At 44.8% G+C, this 19,213-nt stretch overlaps 6 protein-coding genes across 6 annotated transcripts; 3 read left to right on the top strand and 3 right to left on the bottom strand.

Annotated features, from left to right (window-relative positions):
- Window positions 1-274: 274 nt before the first annotated feature.
- Window positions 275-472, bottom strand: HETIRDRAFT_45861 (uncharacterized protein; the record flags this gene model as incomplete). The annotated part of the gene is made up of 1 exon (XM_009547519.1): window positions 275-472. A coding segment is annotated over one exon (198 nt), but the record flags the coding sequence as incomplete, so codon positions are not given.
- A 6,155-nt stretch (window positions 473-6,627) lies between these two features.
- HETIRDRAFT_318925 (uncharacterized protein) lies at window positions 6,628-7,761 on the top strand (the record flags this gene model as incomplete). The annotated part of the gene is made up of 1 exon (XM_009548339.1): window positions 6,628-7,761. The coding sequence occupies one exon, from the start codon at window positions 6,628-6,630 to the stop codon at window positions 7,759-7,761; it is 1,134 nt and encodes a 377-aa protein (XP_009546634.1).
- A 2,359-nt stretch (window positions 7,762-10,120) lies between these two features.
- On the top strand, window positions 10,121-10,300 carry HETIRDRAFT_248029 (uncharacterized protein; the record flags this gene model as incomplete). The annotated part of the gene is made up of 1 exon (XM_009548338.1): window positions 10,121-10,300. A coding segment is annotated over one exon (180 nt), but the record flags the coding sequence as incomplete, so codon positions are not given.
- Window positions 10,301-11,574: 1,274 nt separating this feature from the next.
- HETIRDRAFT_115654 (uncharacterized protein) lies at window positions 11,575-12,963 on the top strand (the record flags this gene model as incomplete). Its single annotated transcript, XM_009548337.1, has 7 exons — window positions 11,575-11,626; window positions 11,656-11,992; window positions 12,068-12,224; window positions 12,361-12,405; window positions 12,444-12,510; window positions 12,551-12,721; window positions 12,953-12,963. The coding sequence occupies 7 exons, from the start codon at window positions 11,575-11,577 to the stop codon at window positions 12,961-12,963; spliced, it is 840 nt and encodes a 279-aa protein (XP_009546632.1).
- A 1,134-nt stretch (window positions 12,964-14,097) lies between these two features.
- HETIRDRAFT_317305 (uncharacterized protein) lies at window positions 14,098-15,289 on the bottom strand (the record flags this gene model as incomplete). The annotated part of the gene is made up of 2 exons (XM_009548336.1): window positions 14,098-14,229; window positions 15,176-15,289. Coding segments are annotated over 2 exons (246 nt in total), but the record flags the coding sequence as incomplete, so codon positions are not given.
- A 1,247-nt stretch (window positions 15,290-16,536) lies between these two features.
- Window positions 16,537-17,976, bottom strand: HETIRDRAFT_318821 (uncharacterized protein; the record flags this gene model as incomplete). The annotated part of the gene is made up of 1 exon (XM_009548335.1): window positions 16,537-17,976. One exon carries the CDS (start codon window positions 17,974-17,976, stop codon window positions 16,537-16,539), a length of 1,440 nt encoding a protein of 479 aa, XP_009546630.1.
- Window positions 17,977-19,213: the final 1,237 nt, after the last annotated feature.

The following is a 19,213-nucleotide window of genomic DNA, read 5'->3' as shown; positions in this document are numbered from 1 at the left end:
TATAGAGAAATGATAATGAGGCCAGTGCAAGTCACATAGGATAGTAGATTGGAGACCATAGGTGGGTAGTTAGAAGAAGGGTAGGATAGGCATAGTAGCATTTGCATGATAGCCGAAGAGGGGCTGGGCAGTTATAACATAGGTGGTGTAATATTGGTAGCTAATCAAAGGGGTTGTTGTACAAGCCAAGTGTCCAAAATAGCATAGTCCTTGAGCTTGTGCCATGGCAGCCATCTTATATTGTCTACTAAATAAGGTATTATGCTCTATGGCCCTAGTAATGCTTGTTGATGATGGCCCCTACCTCAAATTCCTCAATGCCATTTATGGTAATAATCAGACCTGGGCAGAGAATGTAATAGGAGAGGAAGCATGCATGGTTGCTATCATGAAAAGGATAGAGGAGGCTGGAATGGAATATAGAGAAGGTGTTATTAGTATCAGGAAGGTCTAGTATATAGCATGACTCCTCTAAATATGCCTAAATGATAATATAGGGACCATCAAACTATGACATGAATTTCATGATACACTTGGTATTGTGTAAGTGAAAATCTCGACAGCAATGTAATATAGAGAATAACACCCAGTCCCTGACTTGGTAAGAAGGTCTAGGCTGCCAGTAACAGTTGGCATATTTAGCCTAGGAAATCTTTATAGCAAGCAATGCATTAGCAATAGCAAGCACATTTATGTAGATATGCCAAATCAGCCACTGTATGGCATAAGAGAAAAGGGGTTGACAAGGGATAGTGGTAAAAGAGAAAGAAGGTATCAGATGGGAAGAGTGGCCCATTTACAGCTAAAAAGGAGAAAAGCCAGTCAATGTATTTACAAAGTTTATGAGATGAAAATATATGACTAGCAGTGCCTTTAACTAGCCAGTCTGATTATAGTCTACATGAAGCTAAAGACATTGATTAATAGTCTTATTAATGTGTTTGGAAGTGCTATTAGTCTGTAGATAAAAAGTAGAGGTTATTTTCAACTTGATGCTGGCAAGGCAGATGAAGAAAGACTAGAAGCATAAGACAAAGAGCTTGTTATAGTTGGACATAATCTCTAATAAAAGGCCATTCTTGTAATACCAGGTGTCAAAGAATATCTGAGCAAACTCTTTAGCCATAATGTTTGACTATGTGGGAACAATATGGATGTTAGAACTGGAATGGCAAGTTATTGTCACTATTCAGTCAAAATAAGAGTTGGGGGGTAGCAGACTAATGAAGTCTATTGCCATGCTATCACTATAGCACTCAGAGATGGGTAGAGAGTATAGGGGTCCAAAAGGGCATAGGAAAACACTTTTTTTTCATTGGCGGCAAGCACAAGAGGGTAGAAAACCCTATTTTAGGTTAGTACATCTGGAAACCCCTCCCTTATATTAGATCCAAATAATACCTAATTATTGATAATGCTTATTCAAGATAATTAGGATATATTATGAATAATTATCCATAATCATCTTTATAATCAAATCTAAGATAAACATCATGTTAATTATGATTCTAGAGTTTACTCAGAATCTACAACTCAAATACAATAATACAGACTCTAAATCTGAATTATATGAGTGCTAGAATATTTTTTTACCCTATATAGAGTGTATTCTTTATTTTTATTTATTATATCATATCATTATTTGGTACATAAATTGAGATCACAAAAGCCCTGATTTTTTGAATATTTTTTGATCAAAAATAGATTAAAAATGAGTGAGTAATAAGATTAGAAATATTGAGATTGCCTAAATTATGTCAACATATTTAAATTACCAAGATATTAGTTTAGACCTTATGGCTGAGTGGCTTAGAGCATCTATTTAGAGTATATGTAGTTATGAGATTGTAGGTTTAATTCTGGCCAAGGGCAAGTTCTTTATAAGATAAGACTTTAGCTCTAGATATTCAAGTAGTGGCCTCTATAAATATCTCTAGGTTATAGATTATAGTGATTGCAAGAAATAATGACATTACAATAGATTCCATTTTTCCAAAAATCTATTCAACTAATTAGCTACAAAATAAAGAGGGGATAAGTAAAAAAAATGCTAATGCTATTTTAATAAAATTTCATAAAATTATCAATAATTAGAGCTTAATACAAGAGGGGCATTTCCAGATGACTAAGCATACTAGGCCAAAAGTAAGAATCATGAAGAATAGTGTATAATTTGTCAGCCCTAAAGTAGCCAAGGGAATTATGTGCCAATAAAAAAAGAGTCTCACTAAAGGATGCATTATACAGAATCACAAGACAACCAGACAAGTAAAGGAGGCTGTCAACTAACAAGGTACCCTTAATGCTTGTGAGGTTGCAAGTAAGTTTTTTTATAAAGGAATTGGCCTTGTAGCCTGCACAGACAGTGTTTAGGAATTTGGGGTTAGCAGACACAGATAACACTGAGGCAACGATGGGAATAGGGGGAGGTAGAAGTAGGTAAGATAACATGCAATAAGGCATCAGCCACACAGTTATCAGTGCTAAGGAGATACTTAATGCAAAAGTTATAGTTGGCAAGGAACTCTTGTCAGTAGGCTTGTTACTAGGGGAACCCCTTTTATTGAGCAAAATTCTTGAGAGTACTATGATTGCTATATACAATAAATGGCATACTAAGCAGGTCATAGCACCATTTGTTAAGCATGCACATGATGGCAAGCAGCTTTTTTTATGGACAGGGTAATTATTCTCTATAAGCCAATCTCTTGTAAATTATATTTTAGTAATTTTGACCCTCAAAAATTGGCCAACCCCCAAATTAAATAATGGTGCCTTAGAAATAGTATTAATTGACTCTGTTTATTTATCTAAGTTCAATGACAGCCTTAATCAGTCTCAAAAAAAATTACTAAGGCTATAATGGCAGTATATCTCCAAACTATGATATACTAAGCTTTTAGCTTATGCAAGATTTAAAGCATCCCTAAGGGCATTCTCTAAGAAAGAAATATGCATCAAATGTTCAGCATCTTGGGAAAAAATCAATTCACTTGAGAAACTTACCTGAATTTGAGTTAGAGACTGAAAAAAACATAGGTAATATTATGAGATAGAATCCTCATACAGGTTTAAAGCCATCATAATTAGATAGTGCTGCATCAGAGCAGAAATTGAAAGCTCAAGGTCACATTTCTATCTTTCCCTCAAAGTTCCATTATGAGCTTAATCCCATTGAGATGGTTAGTTTCTTCAGTCTTTTCTTTTATAGTATGCTTATATTATTCAGTACTTGGGCTAGTGCAAGCATTAGTACTATGAAATTTATAAAGTCAAATTCAAGAATACAAAGAAAGTGGCATAGCAATGCCTTGACAAGTGTCTTATTAAGATGACCCACCAACTTTTAATTTATGGCAGTATATAGATACACATTATAAGGGGTTTATAGAAAAAGCAATGAAGTAGGCTATATACAAACAGAAGTTATATAAAAGAGTTGGGTAGTACACAATAATATCTATTGATACAATACTAACCTAAAATTCACTCAGATTTACTCTAATGCCATTTTAGGCTTAATTACATTTTGTTTTTTTTTTCACCCAAAAAATGAGCCACTCCTATTTTACTATGGCAACTTCTATAAAGGGCATTTTCAACTCCTTTTGCTTCTCTAAGTCTGAATCCAAACTTAGTTTGTCCTAAAAATTTTACCTGGGGAGTTAGCAAAATTGTCAACTTTGCTTATTTGGCACTGTACTACTACAGTCCCATTGGAATCTATAACCCAATTACAATTTTACATATTCTAGATCTAAATTGTGTAAGTACTATAATCTTATTTTTACTGTATTCTTTATTTTCTATTGGTTTACTATATTATTGTCTAGTGCCCAAATTCAAATATCAAAAGCCCTGATTTTTAGGGTATTTATTGGCTTCTTATTATATAGAATAGATAAAAGATAAATGTGTAAAAAAATTAAAAATGTTGAGATTACCTTATTTATATTAACATATTTAGGTTACCAGGTAAACAACTTAGATCTTGTGGCTCAGTGGTTTAGAGTACTGGTCTAGAGTATATAGATATAAGATTGTTGGTTCAATTCTGGTGATAGGCAAGTTTACTATAAGATGTGACTTTAGTTTGATTAGTGAGCTCTATACATACTCTACGATTAAAGGTATAGTAGTAGTAGAGAAACCATAGGAGTGGGTTGGTTGATATTTTTCCAAAAATCCATATGATAAATTAGCTTTAATGAGCCCTAATTAGACTTTATAATTTTAGGATTAGAGGGGAGGTAAGTTAAAAATTTTAAATAGTAATTGGCAAGAATCTAGCTATATTTATCCTTAACTATGGCTAATTTGATATAGAGCCTTTCCCTAATGCTAAATAATAGAACAGCACCTATGCTAATATTACTAGCATCACAAGTAACAAAAATCATGTTCTTACTAGGTATAATATGGTCGATTGTCATCAGACAATCCCAACCAGTGACTAGCATTTTTATCCCATCAAAAGCTCTCTAGTGTACCCTGGTCTAGCTAGGCCACATACTCTTAGTCACCTTTGTCATCAGTAGAGTGAGCATAGAGGTAAGCTCTACAAGATATAGCAAGAATTAGGATAGGTAGCAAATAAGGCCAAGAAATATGCAAACATTAGTCATGCAGTGTAGAATAGGCCATTCCAGAATGCAGGCCACCTTGGAGGTATTAGTACAGATACCATTAGCTGAGATGTAATATTCCAAGAAGTACACTAAGTTGCAAAACAAGCTAGTCTTTTTTAGAGAACAGTAGAAGTTAGCAGCATGTAGGGCTTCTAATACCTTAGTGATGCTAGCAATGTCCTCTAGTATGGATTGTGACAAGATAATTATGCTATCATAAACACAGCAAATATCACTAATAAGGTGGTAGAGAGTTAAGCACATTTAGCATTAATGTATAGTAGGTATATTGTGGCCACCCATGGGCATCATGGTCTATTTATATATCCCAAACAGGGTTGTGACTACTATTAAGTGGATATCATTGGAATAGACACACACTTGAAAAAAGAAATTAGTTATATCTATTTTACCCCATATTTTACCCTTCACACAGTTAGCAAGAATGTCATTGACATATAGCAGGGGATAATTATCCAGGATTATGTTCACATTGATTTTCCTAGGATTGTTTACCTAATAGGGGAGAACCATGGAATCAGCCTTGGGTACAATAAAAGATAGGGACACAAAAGTACTAGAAGACAGAAGCATGTGTCTGGTAGTGAGATGCTAGGAGAGCAATATATGCCATATGCTATAATATTTTTGCAGGCAGTTGTAAGAATAGGTAGCAATCTTTTTGTTTATGTCCTTAAGACAAATATAATAATAGACACCCACAGGGATATTGTCCACCAGCAGGATATTAGAAGGGAAGCAATCAATAAAACACTCATAAAGTGCTTTGTCTAGCTTAGACAGCTAGTCTATATAAGCAAGAGAGGAAATGTATTTTAGAACAGCCACTTTCTCAAAGGGAGACAGCTAGACACTTGTATGTGCCACTATAGTTGTTACGAAATGTCTTGCTTATGCCTACTTACTTTTTCCCACTGTCTCGACAAGGACACATAGGACCTTTCTCCCGACTCTACCTCGTGTCCCCGCTCCACCAATACTTGGTCCGTGCTCTCGCTTGTACATATTTATAGATACTGTGGCGCAGTGTGGAAGCCTTAGGCTATCCATTTCTGTCCAATCTAAGAACTGCTGTTCACACAGTCTTCTCTGATTCCAAGACACCAGTCTGATCAGCCCCAATCATCCTCTCAAACCTCCTTGTATTGTTTGTGGCCTAGGATCTCCTCGTCTCGAACAGCCGTTCGTGACATCTGGATAGCCTCTCTTCACAATCCTACTCCACATCCTATCCTTTTCCTTTACAGCAGAACACCGGCTAGTTACATACGGCGCTAAGCAGTCCCAAAAGACAAGCAACCGTCGACCGTAATAGTTACTATACACTTCGAGCGAACGATTGGACGATTCCACTTTAGTGTGGGTCGTTTCAGGTTGTAGAATACTTATATCTGGTAATCAACCCAGTGGAGGTACGACCGAAACAATTGCACTCAATGTTACGTACGGTACTATACCAGAAGCAGAAAATACAATACCCAGCCAGGAAGAGCTGCTGTTGCCTTGACCCTCGAACCCTGATCAGGTCGAGACTAGCACGGGCTCTTTTGATTAAATCAAGACGACTTCCAAAAGCTTAGGAAGAAACGTAGGGCGAGTTCCACACGGAACTGACTACTTACAGCACTCGGACACATTCATCCACTTTGGACAACCTATTAGAAGAACTTCCAAGGGAAATTGGATTTATATAGGAGGACAGGACAGCAGAAAAACAGTTGACGCTCTGTTAGTATCCTGGGAAGACAGGAAGGCACCCTTCAGAACAGTCACCACCCTTACCCAAACAAAACCCATCCTACCACTGATCGACATCCCCAAAAGAGATATCGAAGAAACACCGATTCCCGCGGGAGTACTAACCCCAGTTGACGAAGAAGACCCGGAGCCTGTAGCAGGTCCAAGCCAACCAAATCCGAATCCGAACCCACAGCCAAACCCCGCACCTAGTACAGAAGTAACCAACGACGAAGACGAAATGTCAGACAAAGGAAACAAACCGAAGGACTTCGATGGAACGAGGTCAAAATATCAAGAATGGATTTATGGATGCCATATGTACATTTTGGCCAATCCAACTAAATATGACACCGATATAAACAAGACACTACTGGTCTTGTCATACATGAGGGAAGGAACGGCATCACTGTTCGCCCAGAAATACTATTTCGACAGAGAACTCCGAGAATACAAAGCAACGGAGACCAAAGTTACATGGGGAATGTTCAAGGCATTTCTAACGGAGCTAGCCGCAGCATTTAAGGACAAAAGCCTCGAACAGAAGGCAAGGCAGAAGCTATTCACCATGAAAATGGTAAAATGCTCAGCAGATGACTTCGTCATGGACTACCTCATGACAGCTAGAGAAAGCGGATTCGATTTAGAATCCACCATCAACTATTTCCGCCGAGCCATACACCCAGAAATTCTCAAACAGATCTACCAGCTGCCAGAAATGCTGACCACCATGGACAATTGGGTAAAATATACCCACAGATTTGACAACCAATGGAGAGAGCTGCAGAGCATAAAAAGCTCCGTACCCGCCACCCTAATTCGACAGAACAACCCCTTCCGCTACAACTCATTGAACGCCCCTTCCTCCATGAATAATTCTGTCGTCCCGATGGCCATCGACTCAGTCCACATGGCCTTGACTGACGAAGAACGAAACAAGTTGCGAATGGAGGGTGGGTGCTTTTACTGTCGTCAGAAAGGACATATGGCGAACCAATGCCCTGCTAGGGGTTCATCTAGGATACATGAAGGGTCAGCTGGACATGTTCAACAGAGTAGTGGAAAGATGGGGAACCGCCTGGCTCAGGCCGGTGGAAAAATGGCAACAGGAGGAGGAGGCTATGGCCGAGTGTTCTTGGCAAGAGCTCAGAGCAGTAATGAGAGAAGCGCTACAATCCAGGGTGGAAGCATGGCAACGACTAATCCGTTCCGAGCCAGGCTCGCAGCGCGGCAAGCCTACACACCTGGACTGGATGAAACTGTACGTCAGGAGGAGCCTGAGGTTAGCCGAGAAGAAGTCCAGAAGTTCATAGGGAAGTTAAGATGGGACAAGCAAGAAGTGCTTCTTCAGGAATTGAGCGAAGGAAGCAAGTGAAAGGAATTGAATTTTTGAATAGGCCTACGACCCCGGTGTACCGTGGACCCACCCCAGAACCCCTTGCAAAAACAATTGTATGACTTACTAAATCCAATCAAAAATCGTCTATGAAAATAAATGTGCAATTGAAACACAAAGGGGGAACCACCGAAGCTAGGGTATTGATCGACTCAGGAGCAGAAGAACTTCTCATCGACAAACAATTTTGTTTAGACAAGAAAATACCAGTGCAAAAAATTAACAAACCCATCCCTGTATTTAATGTGGACGGAACGGCCAACAAAGGAGGAAAAATCACTGACAAAGCTTGTCTGCTCATGAGAATGACAAACGAAGAAGGAGACTGCCACGATAAACAATGCGAGTTGCTATCCACTAACCTAGGAGGAGAAAATATAATCCTAGGAACGGACTGGCTACACGAACACAACCCACAGATCAATTGGGTAAAAAATAGTCTCACATTTTCGACTTGCGCCACCACGTGTCTAGTCAGCCGACCTAAATTCACCATACGAGCGCAAATGCTTCCACAACAAAGGAATGGCAGAACAGTCGGGTATTCCAAAATAGAGGATGACCCGGAAGACGAAGAAACCGATTAAACCTTCTTCTCCAAATTCTATGAAGAATGGTACCACCAAGACCCGCTCGAAATGCACCCACTTGAAGCAATTCACATTGGGTCCATCGGAAACAAGTCACAACAACTGGCAGAAATGGCGAACAGAAAAAAGACAGAACGACCCATTGAGGAAATAGTTCCGGCATACATCCTTAAATAATTTGCCAAAATCTTCAGCCAAGAGCTTCACAACGGCTCCCGGAACACTCACAATGGGACCATAAGATCGATATGAAACCAGGATGGGAACCAACGGGATGTAAGCTATATCCCCTGACAGAAGAAGAAGAAGACAAGCTGCACGAAATGCTTCAAGAACACTTGAAGCGGGGAACCATCAGAATATCTAAATCCCCACAAGCGTCACCCTTCTTCTTCGTGAAAAAGAAAGAAGGAGACTTACGACCGGTTCAGGACTATCGGAGACTAAACGAGTGGACGATAAAGAACAAATACCCGCTACCCCTAATTAATGACATTATAAGAACCATTGCGAAATCAAAGGCAAGGATCTTCTCCAAACTCGACCTCAAATGGGGCTATCACAACGTCCGCGTAGCAGAAGGAGATGAATGGAAGACGGCCTTCATGACCAAATTTGGCCTGTTCGAATGCCTTGTCATGTTCTTTGGTCTTTGCAACTCATCCGCCACGTTCCAAACCATGATGAACATAATCTTTCACGACCTAATCGTCGTGCAAGTTCTTGCGGTTTACATGGATGATATCTTGGTATTTACAAAGACCATAGAAGAACATCGGCGAGTAACAACCCAAGTCATGCAAATACTTCTAGACAATGACCTGTTCCTGAAACCCTCCAAATGTACCTTCGAAACGGACACAGTTGAATATCTCGGATTCATCATCTCCGCCGATAACATATCCATGAATCCGGTCAAAGTCGAAGGGATCACAGCCTGGCCGACGCTGAAGAACCTGAAGGAAGTACAGTCATTCCTCGGCTTTGGAGACTTCTACAGAAGGTTCATCGAAGACTTTGCTACAACGGCCCGACCTCTCAACGACCTGACAAAGAAGGACATACCATTCATATGGACCGACGAGCGGAACACCGCCTTCGAAAACTTAAAAAACTGCTTCATTTCAACCCCCGTCCTCATTTATCCCAATGGCAACCACCCTTTCCGACTCGAAACCGGTGCATCGGACTTCGCCTCTGGAGCCATCTTATCACAAGAAACCCCCAACAATGGCTGGCACCCTATTGCTTACCTGTCCAAATCCTTTAATGTGGTGGAATGGAATTACGACATCTTCAATAAAGAACTACTTGCCGTCATCCATGCCCTCGACCACTGGCATGTATACCTGGAAGGTGCGAGACACCTGTTCGAAATCTGGTTCGACCACAAGAACCTTCTATACTTCTCCACCGCAAGAACTCTCTCCCATCGGCAGGCATGTTGGTCACTCTTCCTTTCTCACTTCGACTTCACACTCGTACACAAACCCAGTATCACCCATCAGCCCGATGCTCTGTCCAGGCGTCCAGACCTAAAAGAGGGGGTAAAATCAGATAACAAAAACCAGGTGTTGCTACAACCCCAAATGTTCATCAAAAGTGCAACAGGACGAGGTACAGTCGAAATGCTTAACAAACAGCTAAGACAAAAGTTAAAAGAAGTCACAGCTAAAGACAAAGAAGTAACGGAAGCAATGGAGCTTATCAAAGCATCAGGGCCCAGAGCACTTTCAAAAAGACTATAAGAATGGAATTATGAAGACAACCTCATCTGGCACAAAGGAAGAATATACGTCCCACCAAATGACGAACTCAAAAGAAGGATCACAAAAATATACCACGACTCACCCACAACTGGACACCCAAGACGATGGAAAACCTATGTCCTGATATCAGACAACTTCTGGTGGCCAGGAATGTCCACATTCATAAAAGAATACATAACGGGATGTGCGATATGTCAAAATACAAAAAACATCAGACATCCCACATGTACTCCACTAATTCCAAACGAAATACCAGAAGGACCCTGGCAAACGGTCACAATGGACTTCATTACGGATCTTCCCCAAGTTGGACTGTACAACGCCATCCACGTAACAGTAGACAGAAGCACCAAGGGCGTCGTCTACACCCCATGCAACAAAACCATAGATGCTGAAGGAACCGCCGATCTCTACATGAAAAATGTCTGGAAACGATATGGACTTCCAGGGAAAATCGTCTCAGACAGAGGTCCACAATTCGCTGTTAGGTTCACAAAGGAACTATGGAAAAAACTGGGAGTAACGACAGCTCTATCAACTGCATATCATCCAGAAATAGATGAAGAAACAGAGAGAGTAAACCAAGAACTGGAACAATACCTGCAGGCATTCTGCAACTATGAACAAACAAATTGGCCTGAGCTACTGCCATATGCAGAATTTGCACACAACATTAAGGAACACTCAGCCACACACCAGTCACCGTTCAAACTCATGTACGGCTACAATCCAACCTTTGTACCCCAGATCGCACCAAGATCCGACATCCCTGGCGTAGAACAAAGGCTGGAAAGGTTAGAACAATTACGAGAAGAAACAAAGGCCAGCCTGGAAGTTGTGGCAGAATTAATGAAGAGGAAAACAGCTGAAAATAAAGTCAAACTAGAAGCAGGACAGAAGGTCTGGCTATCAGGAAAAAATATAAGCACCACTCACCCTAAGGACAAACTAGCTCCTAAGCTACATGAACCATTCAAAATAGAAAACAGACTAGGACCAGTAATGTACAAGCTAAAACTTCCGCCAACGTGGAAAATACACCTCATATTCCATGCCTCATTAATTACACCTTATCAAGAAATGGCTGCCCATGGCCCCAACTTCACACAACCACCGCCTGACCTTATAGAAGGACAGGAAGGATACAAAGTTGAGGAAATTCTTGACAAAAGAAGACGAGGACGCGGATACCAGTACCTAATACGCTGGAAAGGGTACCCGGACTCCGCAAACGAATGGATCACAAGGGCAAACCTAGGGAATGCCAAAAAACTTTTGGAAGCATATGACAGACGACATCACGACTTGCCACTATGAGCAGCCCTCATAAACACTGAACAAATAAAACCCAAGGCACATAAAAGCTCAAACTCAATCATTCTTTTCACTCCCACAATCCCATCTTCTCCACGGTGCTTTTCGCTATCCTACACATGTCTTCTAATGGACACCTCTCCATCACTTATGATGATGTCACTTATGAAGGTAGCACCCTCATCGAAGAAACAACACAGACACCCCTACCGACTCTCCTCCCCTAACCTCCGAACCATATATACCAGAAGAACGATCCGTCCCCTGGGACTCCAACGAGGACGCAGGATTTGACGAATACCTCGAGAGATTAGACGACAGGGACAGGAGAGAGGAAGAAATGATTAGGATACTTACAGAGGACTTTGACAGAGCACTGCTCACACCCTCGCCTTCTCACTCCCCCTCCCCACCGCCTCTGATTCAAGAAAAAAACAATGGGATTGTCTTCCCCAACAGAGAGCCATACCTGACCGCCCCCGTCACATACCTCATGGGACTCATCGAAGGCTCACCAAGCACGGAGTTCGTATCAAGGTCTATGTGACCAGACATACAGAGAGGATTAGAGATCTTACAGGAAGAAAGGGCTTTCATACAACACGCACAAAGGGCTTTGCAAATACGAGAAGGGACCCTCATCGCCCGCATCAATGCGGGCGAGAGACGACTTATCGGACTTGACCACATCCAACCCCTCCATGACACATTTCACCCCGCTGATAACCCCACTCCTGCCAATGAGTACTACATGCCGTCCACGGCTATGGTATCTCGTGCCTCGTCTTCGGCTTCAAATGGAAGTCCGCTTCGCCCGATGCCAGGGACTTATCCCACAGGCCGCTGATGCGCTTGCGATGGCTCTGCATGCGAAAACACAACACAAAACACACCACTAAACACAGGGTAGGCGGGGAGCTGACTTCACTACAAATATCGAGGGACCCTTTGTAAGTTGCGAGACGGGGCGTGATATACGTACTACGAGATATCGAGTTTATCTGGAGAGGTGATGCAAGGTCACGCGACAATACTCTCGTGTGAGATGGGGGACCGTGGGTTAAGGCGCGAGTGACCGAGTCAACTTGTGGGCAGCGACGAAGGCCCTGACAATAGCGGCGATGAAGGCAACGAGTGCCAAATTGAGCGAGTACGATGTTGGTGCGATGCGATATGAGCTGTTACGACTGCTCGTCGGTAACCCCAAGAGTAGGAGGTTCTTCCCTAGGTCACTCGTGGAGGATGTGTGGAACGGTGGTCTCGACTGTACGTGTAGCACAGGAGCCTGGAGTGTATTGCAGAGTAGCAATAGAAAGTACTGTAGGAAGACAGTACTGAACGAAGGTTCCTGTATGTGGAGATACAGGGGAACGAAGTACTGTGGTAGGAAGACCACAGTGAACGAAGAGAATAGACTGAAGATCGTCAGCCTATTCTATGGGCCTTTTATACTACTTTAGGAAGTAGGGCGTGAGAATACCGAATATGTATCTGTAGGTATTCTCTAAGTCGTCTCTCTCAATAACGACTACTCTTGTGCTTCTCCGTTGGTCTCCTTCCGGCCAGGAGAGACTAGGAGGTTCATGCCCTGCGTGTGAGTAATTTATAAGGCGGCGTTCCATGCCCGCTAATACAATAGGCCCGTGATACTCGACCAACGATAAGGTGATCCGTTGGGAGTGGATGACCAAGGTTATTATCTGTACCTTGTCTGTACGCCTCAACCTGTGAGGCCGCGTGATATTTGTGATGATCGTATCGGTATAGACCGCCGTGTAGGCCCGATAGAACGTGATCATAACAATACCCCCTTTCTACGTCCTATTCGCCTGGTAGGACAGCGCGGTGCGCTTCATCGCCACTCCATATACGATTTGCTTTCTTGATTCAACGATGGTCTTCGGATGCGACTTCCGAGACATGACTTCGTTTTCTGGGAGGAAGACCGACTTACGTCGTTTGATCCTCTAGGAGTTGTCCATCTCCGTTGAGCTGTTTGTTTGTCGAGTCGTGAGGGTATCCAAGCCTCCGCTCTCTAGGATGTTCTTCCTTCACCCGTGGGATTGATTTTGCCGCTTGTCGCGGTCTTACTTCCAGCCCTCTTCTGGAACAGTATCAAGAAAGGCGTATGAATGCGAGTGGTGTGTGGATGAATAGAAACTCTAGCGTGTGGGTTCCGATTCGTGTCATCAGGTTCTTCTTCTTCCTTCTCCGAGGGCCAAACCTCAGTGTTTCCAGGATAGTCGTCTATCCTCATGATTTGTTGTTCCTCTTGACGACAGTGGATGGCGCCCATGGACAAGTAGGTTGATCGCTTTACGAAGGCTTAGGCCTACTTCTCCAGGCTACCAGTCATAACGCCCCAAGCAGTATCGCTCCCATACGGTGAGCTCATCTCCGGTGAGGTTGCAGCCAAATCCCAAGCAGTATTGTCCCCATACGGTGGACTCATCTCCGGTGAGGCAGTTTACGGCGTCCAGAGTTTGTTTTTCACAAACGTGGGCCTATGGTGGGGAATACCACGTGTAGTGTTGGGTTCGAGGCAAGGATGTGAAGAGAATTAGACTTGAAGGGTGCCGTGAGGAGTAAGGAGGAGTCTGACTCCTTCTCCTGATCGGCCCGTTCGCTTGCACGAATGGACATCAAGACCACAGCTGATATATTTGTCGGGTTGCGAGATATATCCACGACTGGCAGTTTAAAACGTCATGCGGGACGGTCCGTAGTTTATCGTCGTTTCGGACGATCCGTAGTTTATCGTCTTTGCGGACGTCCTTCATCATCAACATGGAATGCCTGTGGGGAAAGATGTTTCTGCACGCCGGAATTTCCATCGGTTGTGTGCATAGGGCCATAGACCAGACTTTACCCGCTCCAGATTCCACTGAGGCATGATGGACGGTTTATACTATATCAAACCGGATAACTTGTAACGCCTCAATGTTATGAGACCGCTCAGTTTAATGCCGTGAGGTAGGCATCCTCGCAGTTTAATGCCGTGCGATAGGCAGGCTTGCAGTTTAACGCCGTGCGATAGGCGGCTTGCAGTTTAACGCCGTGCGATAGGCGGACTATCGTCTGACTATGTCCCTCGAGTCACGATAGGCTTTTCCTCCGAGGATGAGGGTAGTTTAACGTCATCTCGGACGTTGTCGACACATTCTCGTCAAGGATGATGTCGACCGATGATCCCTGTACTGAAAGGGACGAGTAGTTTAACGTCGTTGCGGACGATTGATGACCCGGGTCTTGGTCAACAATCACAACTCCTGTTCGGTAAGGAGCACGTAGTTTAATGTCATTGCGGACCGATTGACACCATGGCGGTCAATCCACAACTCCTATACGGTAAGGAGCAAATAGTTTTGTGTCATTTGCGGACGATCCACCAGATTGATGAATCACAACTCCCATGCGATCGGGAGCGAGTAGTTTATCGTCATTGCGGACGCATTGGTGTCCAGGGGATTGGACGTCAATGACAACCCCTAGGTCCAGGGGCACTAGTTTAACGTCGTCGCGGACGCATGGTATCTTGTCAAGATCGCCACGCACGATCCCTAGAACGAAGGGACAGTAGTTTTACATCATTCCGGATGCCCGTAGTTTACCGTCGTTGCGGACGTCGATGCCATTGGCCTCGAACAATCCCTATGTGGAAAGGGACAATAGTTTAGCGTCATCGCGGACGTTGTTTCGCCACAAATATTGTGGAAAAACAATGCTTAGTTTAACGTCATCCCGGACGCGACCTAGTTTTACGTCGTCGCGGACGAGACCTAGTTTTACGTCGTCGCGGACGAGACCTAGTTTTACGTCGTCGCGGACGATTGGCGGAATAGACTTCGGATGAGTGGCCCGCTCTTGTCGTTCTTCCGCTATGTGGGCCAGACGAGAGTCGCGTGATCTAGTCCCTTCCTACTAGATCTTTGACTCGAGGCACGTGTCCTAGTTGCCTCCTGACTAGGTCTTGGAGCGGAATTTCTTGTACTTCGACTCCAGGACTAGACTGAGCGCTCCATGAAGAGATGCTTGCTCTTCCATGTCCCCAGACCCCTCGCTTGGATTTGAACCAAGACGACCCGATATTCTTTTACCGAAAAGCGAGTGAATATCGGAAGCGCTTTTGACCTTTTATAGGCAGGGTTCTGTGACGCGAGTCCTTCCGCGCTTCGCCAGAATACAACCACGCTCCTTTGGTCAATGGTAGTTTAACGTCATCTCGGACGATGGGTAGTTTTCCGTCGTTTCGGACGAAGACTAGTTTAACGTCATTGCGGACCCTAGTAGTTTATAGTCGTTGCGGACCAAGCCTTTGGTAGTTTTACATCGTTCCGGATGTAATTTGTGGCCTCGCATCATTTAGGAAGACTTGTGAGGTAGAGGCGGCCCGCTCTCTACATCATCTCATGCGCCAGCTGTAGGATCCCCTAATGCGGAAACGATCCTGTAAAACGGGAGATCCAAAGTGGGACGTCCCAAAACACCAGTCAGACCTTGACTGTGAGGGTTCACGATACGAGTTATGCATCATAATTTCTTGACTCGGACTTGCAACCGGTTATGTATGGGCACTTCGCTGTACCAAGGCGAAGGGCCTGCTTGTCGACACCTACGAGTAGAGTATATGTCATGTAGAGGGTTCCCTAATGCGGAAAAAACCCTGTAAAACTGAGGATCCAAATGGGACGCTCGATGCATCTGTCAGATTAACTCCTTGACAGCGAGGATGTGAAAGGTTCCGCCGTAGGCTGTACGTGGAATTATGCCCGCTGTTGTCCTTGATTCGTACCATCATTTGAACCTAGGACTAATGGTCAGGTACTTCCCCTGCCTTCTTATCTTTTCACAGTTTTAAGACATGCAGGTCCGATAGTTTAGACGTCATTCCGGACGCGCGGTAGTTTAACGTCTCTTTCGGACGAGGTCGTACAGTTTAACGTCTTGGGGGACGATCCTAGTTTTACGTCGTTGCGGACGATTGTAGTTTTACATCGTTTCGGATGTAATTTTTGTCAGGGGAAGGAGTTCCTTAACTTCCTTACCCCCTTTCTTTTCCCTATGCCCTGTTATTAGTCCTTTTAATAATCAAAAGGTCCTTGATAATCCCCGCCGCCTTCGTCAGGTCGGTAGTAGGGGTCCGCCTCGTCGTAATTTCCTGGGTCGTCTAGAGCATCCCATGCGTCGAGCTCGGATCTAGTCCACGAGCTATTTCTTCGAGCCTCCGAATCAATGCGGCGAGTTCTGCGGCTACTTCGGTTATCCTCTCTTTCGTTCGTACGAAATCGAGCACTAGGAGGAGGCGATCTAGGCCGGTGTCGAACACTCCGGCCAGCAGTTGTTCCGCGTCCGAGGGTTGCCTGGCTTCCCCGACCTCGTCTTCCCTCATTTCTTCGATAGACGGGCGGTTCCTCCTCGTCGGTATTTCCTTGGGATAGGGGAAGACCTCGTACCCGGTGAGAGGGGGGAGTCGCGGTATGGCTATGCGCTGTAGGAACCTCTCGTTGTCTCGGTGGAGGGCGCTCCACGACCGTACGCGGAACCCTCCTTGGATTTGGTACAGACGTGGGATGTTCTCCGGGACGTGGTACGTTCCAAGTGACAACTCGGAAGGGGTCGGTTCTACTTGGCTGGACGTTTCCCAGTTCTCCTCCGAAGAGGAGAGCTGGAAGGAGCTCTCGGTTGACGTATTGGGAGAACTCGTCAGGGTGGATGAGGAGGGCTCGGGGTCGCCCGTCGTTGTGGGCGTACCAGGAGGCTGTGTCCGGGTCGGTTTGGAGGGCGAGCGCTCTGATCTGGAGACTGGCACTAGCCAGTCGTCGAGGTACGTCGCTATGTTCATTCCCGGGTTGTCCTGCCGAGAAGTTAGCGAGTCTTTGGAGGGCCATGGCTGTGGCCATTTGTATTACCGCGGAGATGGTGTTCCGCTGGAGGAGCGCGTCCGCGTGTCGCTCCAGTTCTCCGGTGTGAGGATCTGTACGAGGGGTAGGTCCTCCCATGGAGCTGGGAATCGGTCCACTAGTTGGTACTGGCGGAGGTGCAGTTTCTGATAGAACTGGTATTGGTTCAGCTTCTCCATGGCCTGGGAGTTGAGCTGCCGTTCTTGCTCGAAATCCCGAGGGACCTGCAACTCCACTAGGACGCGTGCCTTCACTAGGAGGTGGAACTCCCACTGGTAATGGGCCAGGGCTCGACTGGTTTCGGTCATCAGAACTTTCATGCCGTGGTGTACCTCGTGAGGCCCTCTCCGGTGAGGGTCTTCGGGTTCTTTCCCTTTCTTTGAACTTGGCATAGTCTTCGGCGTCGTCGTCGGAGAAGTTGTTGGTGTGAGGGGTGAGGAGGACCCCGGTAGATCCTGGTTGTTGAGGACTTGTTCCTCTATCAATTCGTCCAACATCTGGTCGGTGAGGACTTGTTCCTCTTTCCACTCGTTCGACATCTGGATTGGCGACCATAAGGACGACATCGGGGGAGGAGTTTCTGGATGGAGACGAAGCATCGTGGTCGTCGTGGAGGAGCATTCGAATGGGGGAAGGTGTTTGAGAGGGAAAGAAGGTGAGAAGATGTTTTGTTGGAGTCCTCTTGTCGCTCCTTTTATGATCTTTCGTCCCTCCTCTCAGGCTGTTCCCGGACGGGGTTTGTCTGGGTATTGGTCATGGAAATCTTTCATGGCTTCTTCCGCCGTTCCCTTTAGGAGAGTGTAGGGCTCCCAGGTGTTGTCTGCTTCGGGATATCCCATCCATTTGACCAAGTATTTGGTTCCCCGTCCTTGCCGTTTTGAATCCACGATCATTTCTACTTCGTAATGTTCTTCATCGTTCAATACCTCCGGTATTGGTCGCGCGAAGTTTTCTCCGTGGGCTTCGGTTTCTCTATATTTGGTGAGCACGGCGGCGTGGAACACCGGGTGGATTTTCCACTGCGGAGGAATTTGGAGTTTGTACGCCAGGGTTCCTACTTTTCCCAGTATCTTGAAGGGGCCATATCGCCTAGGGGCGAGCTTAAACTTAGGATGGGTTGTTCGGATATGGGTTCCTTCTAACCATACTTGGTCTCCTTCCTCCCATTGGGGAAGTTTCCTGTGAAAATCCCGGTTTTTGGCGTAATTGCTGGCTATTTGTAAGCTAGCAGCGGCTTCTTCCTGAACTTCTGTGATCGTCCTAATGCGTTCAGCTACCGCAGGTACCTTTGTCTCCAGTGCCGTGTCAGCTGAATAGGGGGGATTGAAACCGTATAGCACTTCGAAAGGGGATTTCCCGGTGGCCGAGTGTTTCCGTGTGTTGTGTGAGAATTCGGCGAACGGCAAAAGGTCTACCCAATTGTCCTGATGGTAGTTGCAGAACGTTCTCAGGAATTGCTCGATCTCCTGGTTTACTCGTTCCGTCTCTCCATCTGTTTGGGGATGATACGCCGTGCTGAGAGCGGCGGTGATTCCTAGCCGTTTCCAGAGTTCTCGGGTGAATTTGGCCGCAAATTGAGGGCCCCGATCGGACACTATTTTGGTCGGCAGTCCATGTCGATTGAAAACGTTATTTTGGAAAAGCACGGTTGTTTCTTCTGCCGTGATCGTTTTCTTGCATGGGGTGATGACTATGCCTTTTGACAGACCTTGATCCACTACCACGTTAATTGAGTCGAAACCTTTGCTTTCGGGTAGGTCCGTGACGAAATCCGTCGAGATGAATCGCCAGGGAACGTTGGTGGTTTCCAGAGGGTGGATAGGTGGGTGTGTCCTGTGTGTCAAATTCTTCGTAGATT

Source organism: Heterobasidion irregulare (genome assembly GCF_000320585.1).
Source record: "Heterobasidion irregulare TC 32-1 unplaced genomic scaffold scaffold_05, whole genome shotgun sequence".
Taxonomy (NCBI): Eukaryota; Fungi; Basidiomycota; class Agaricomycetes; order Russulales; family Bondarzewiaceae; genus Heterobasidion; species Heterobasidion irregulare.
Note: the sequence above shows the minus strand (reverse complement) of the source record. Positions and strands in the feature narration are given on the sequence as shown.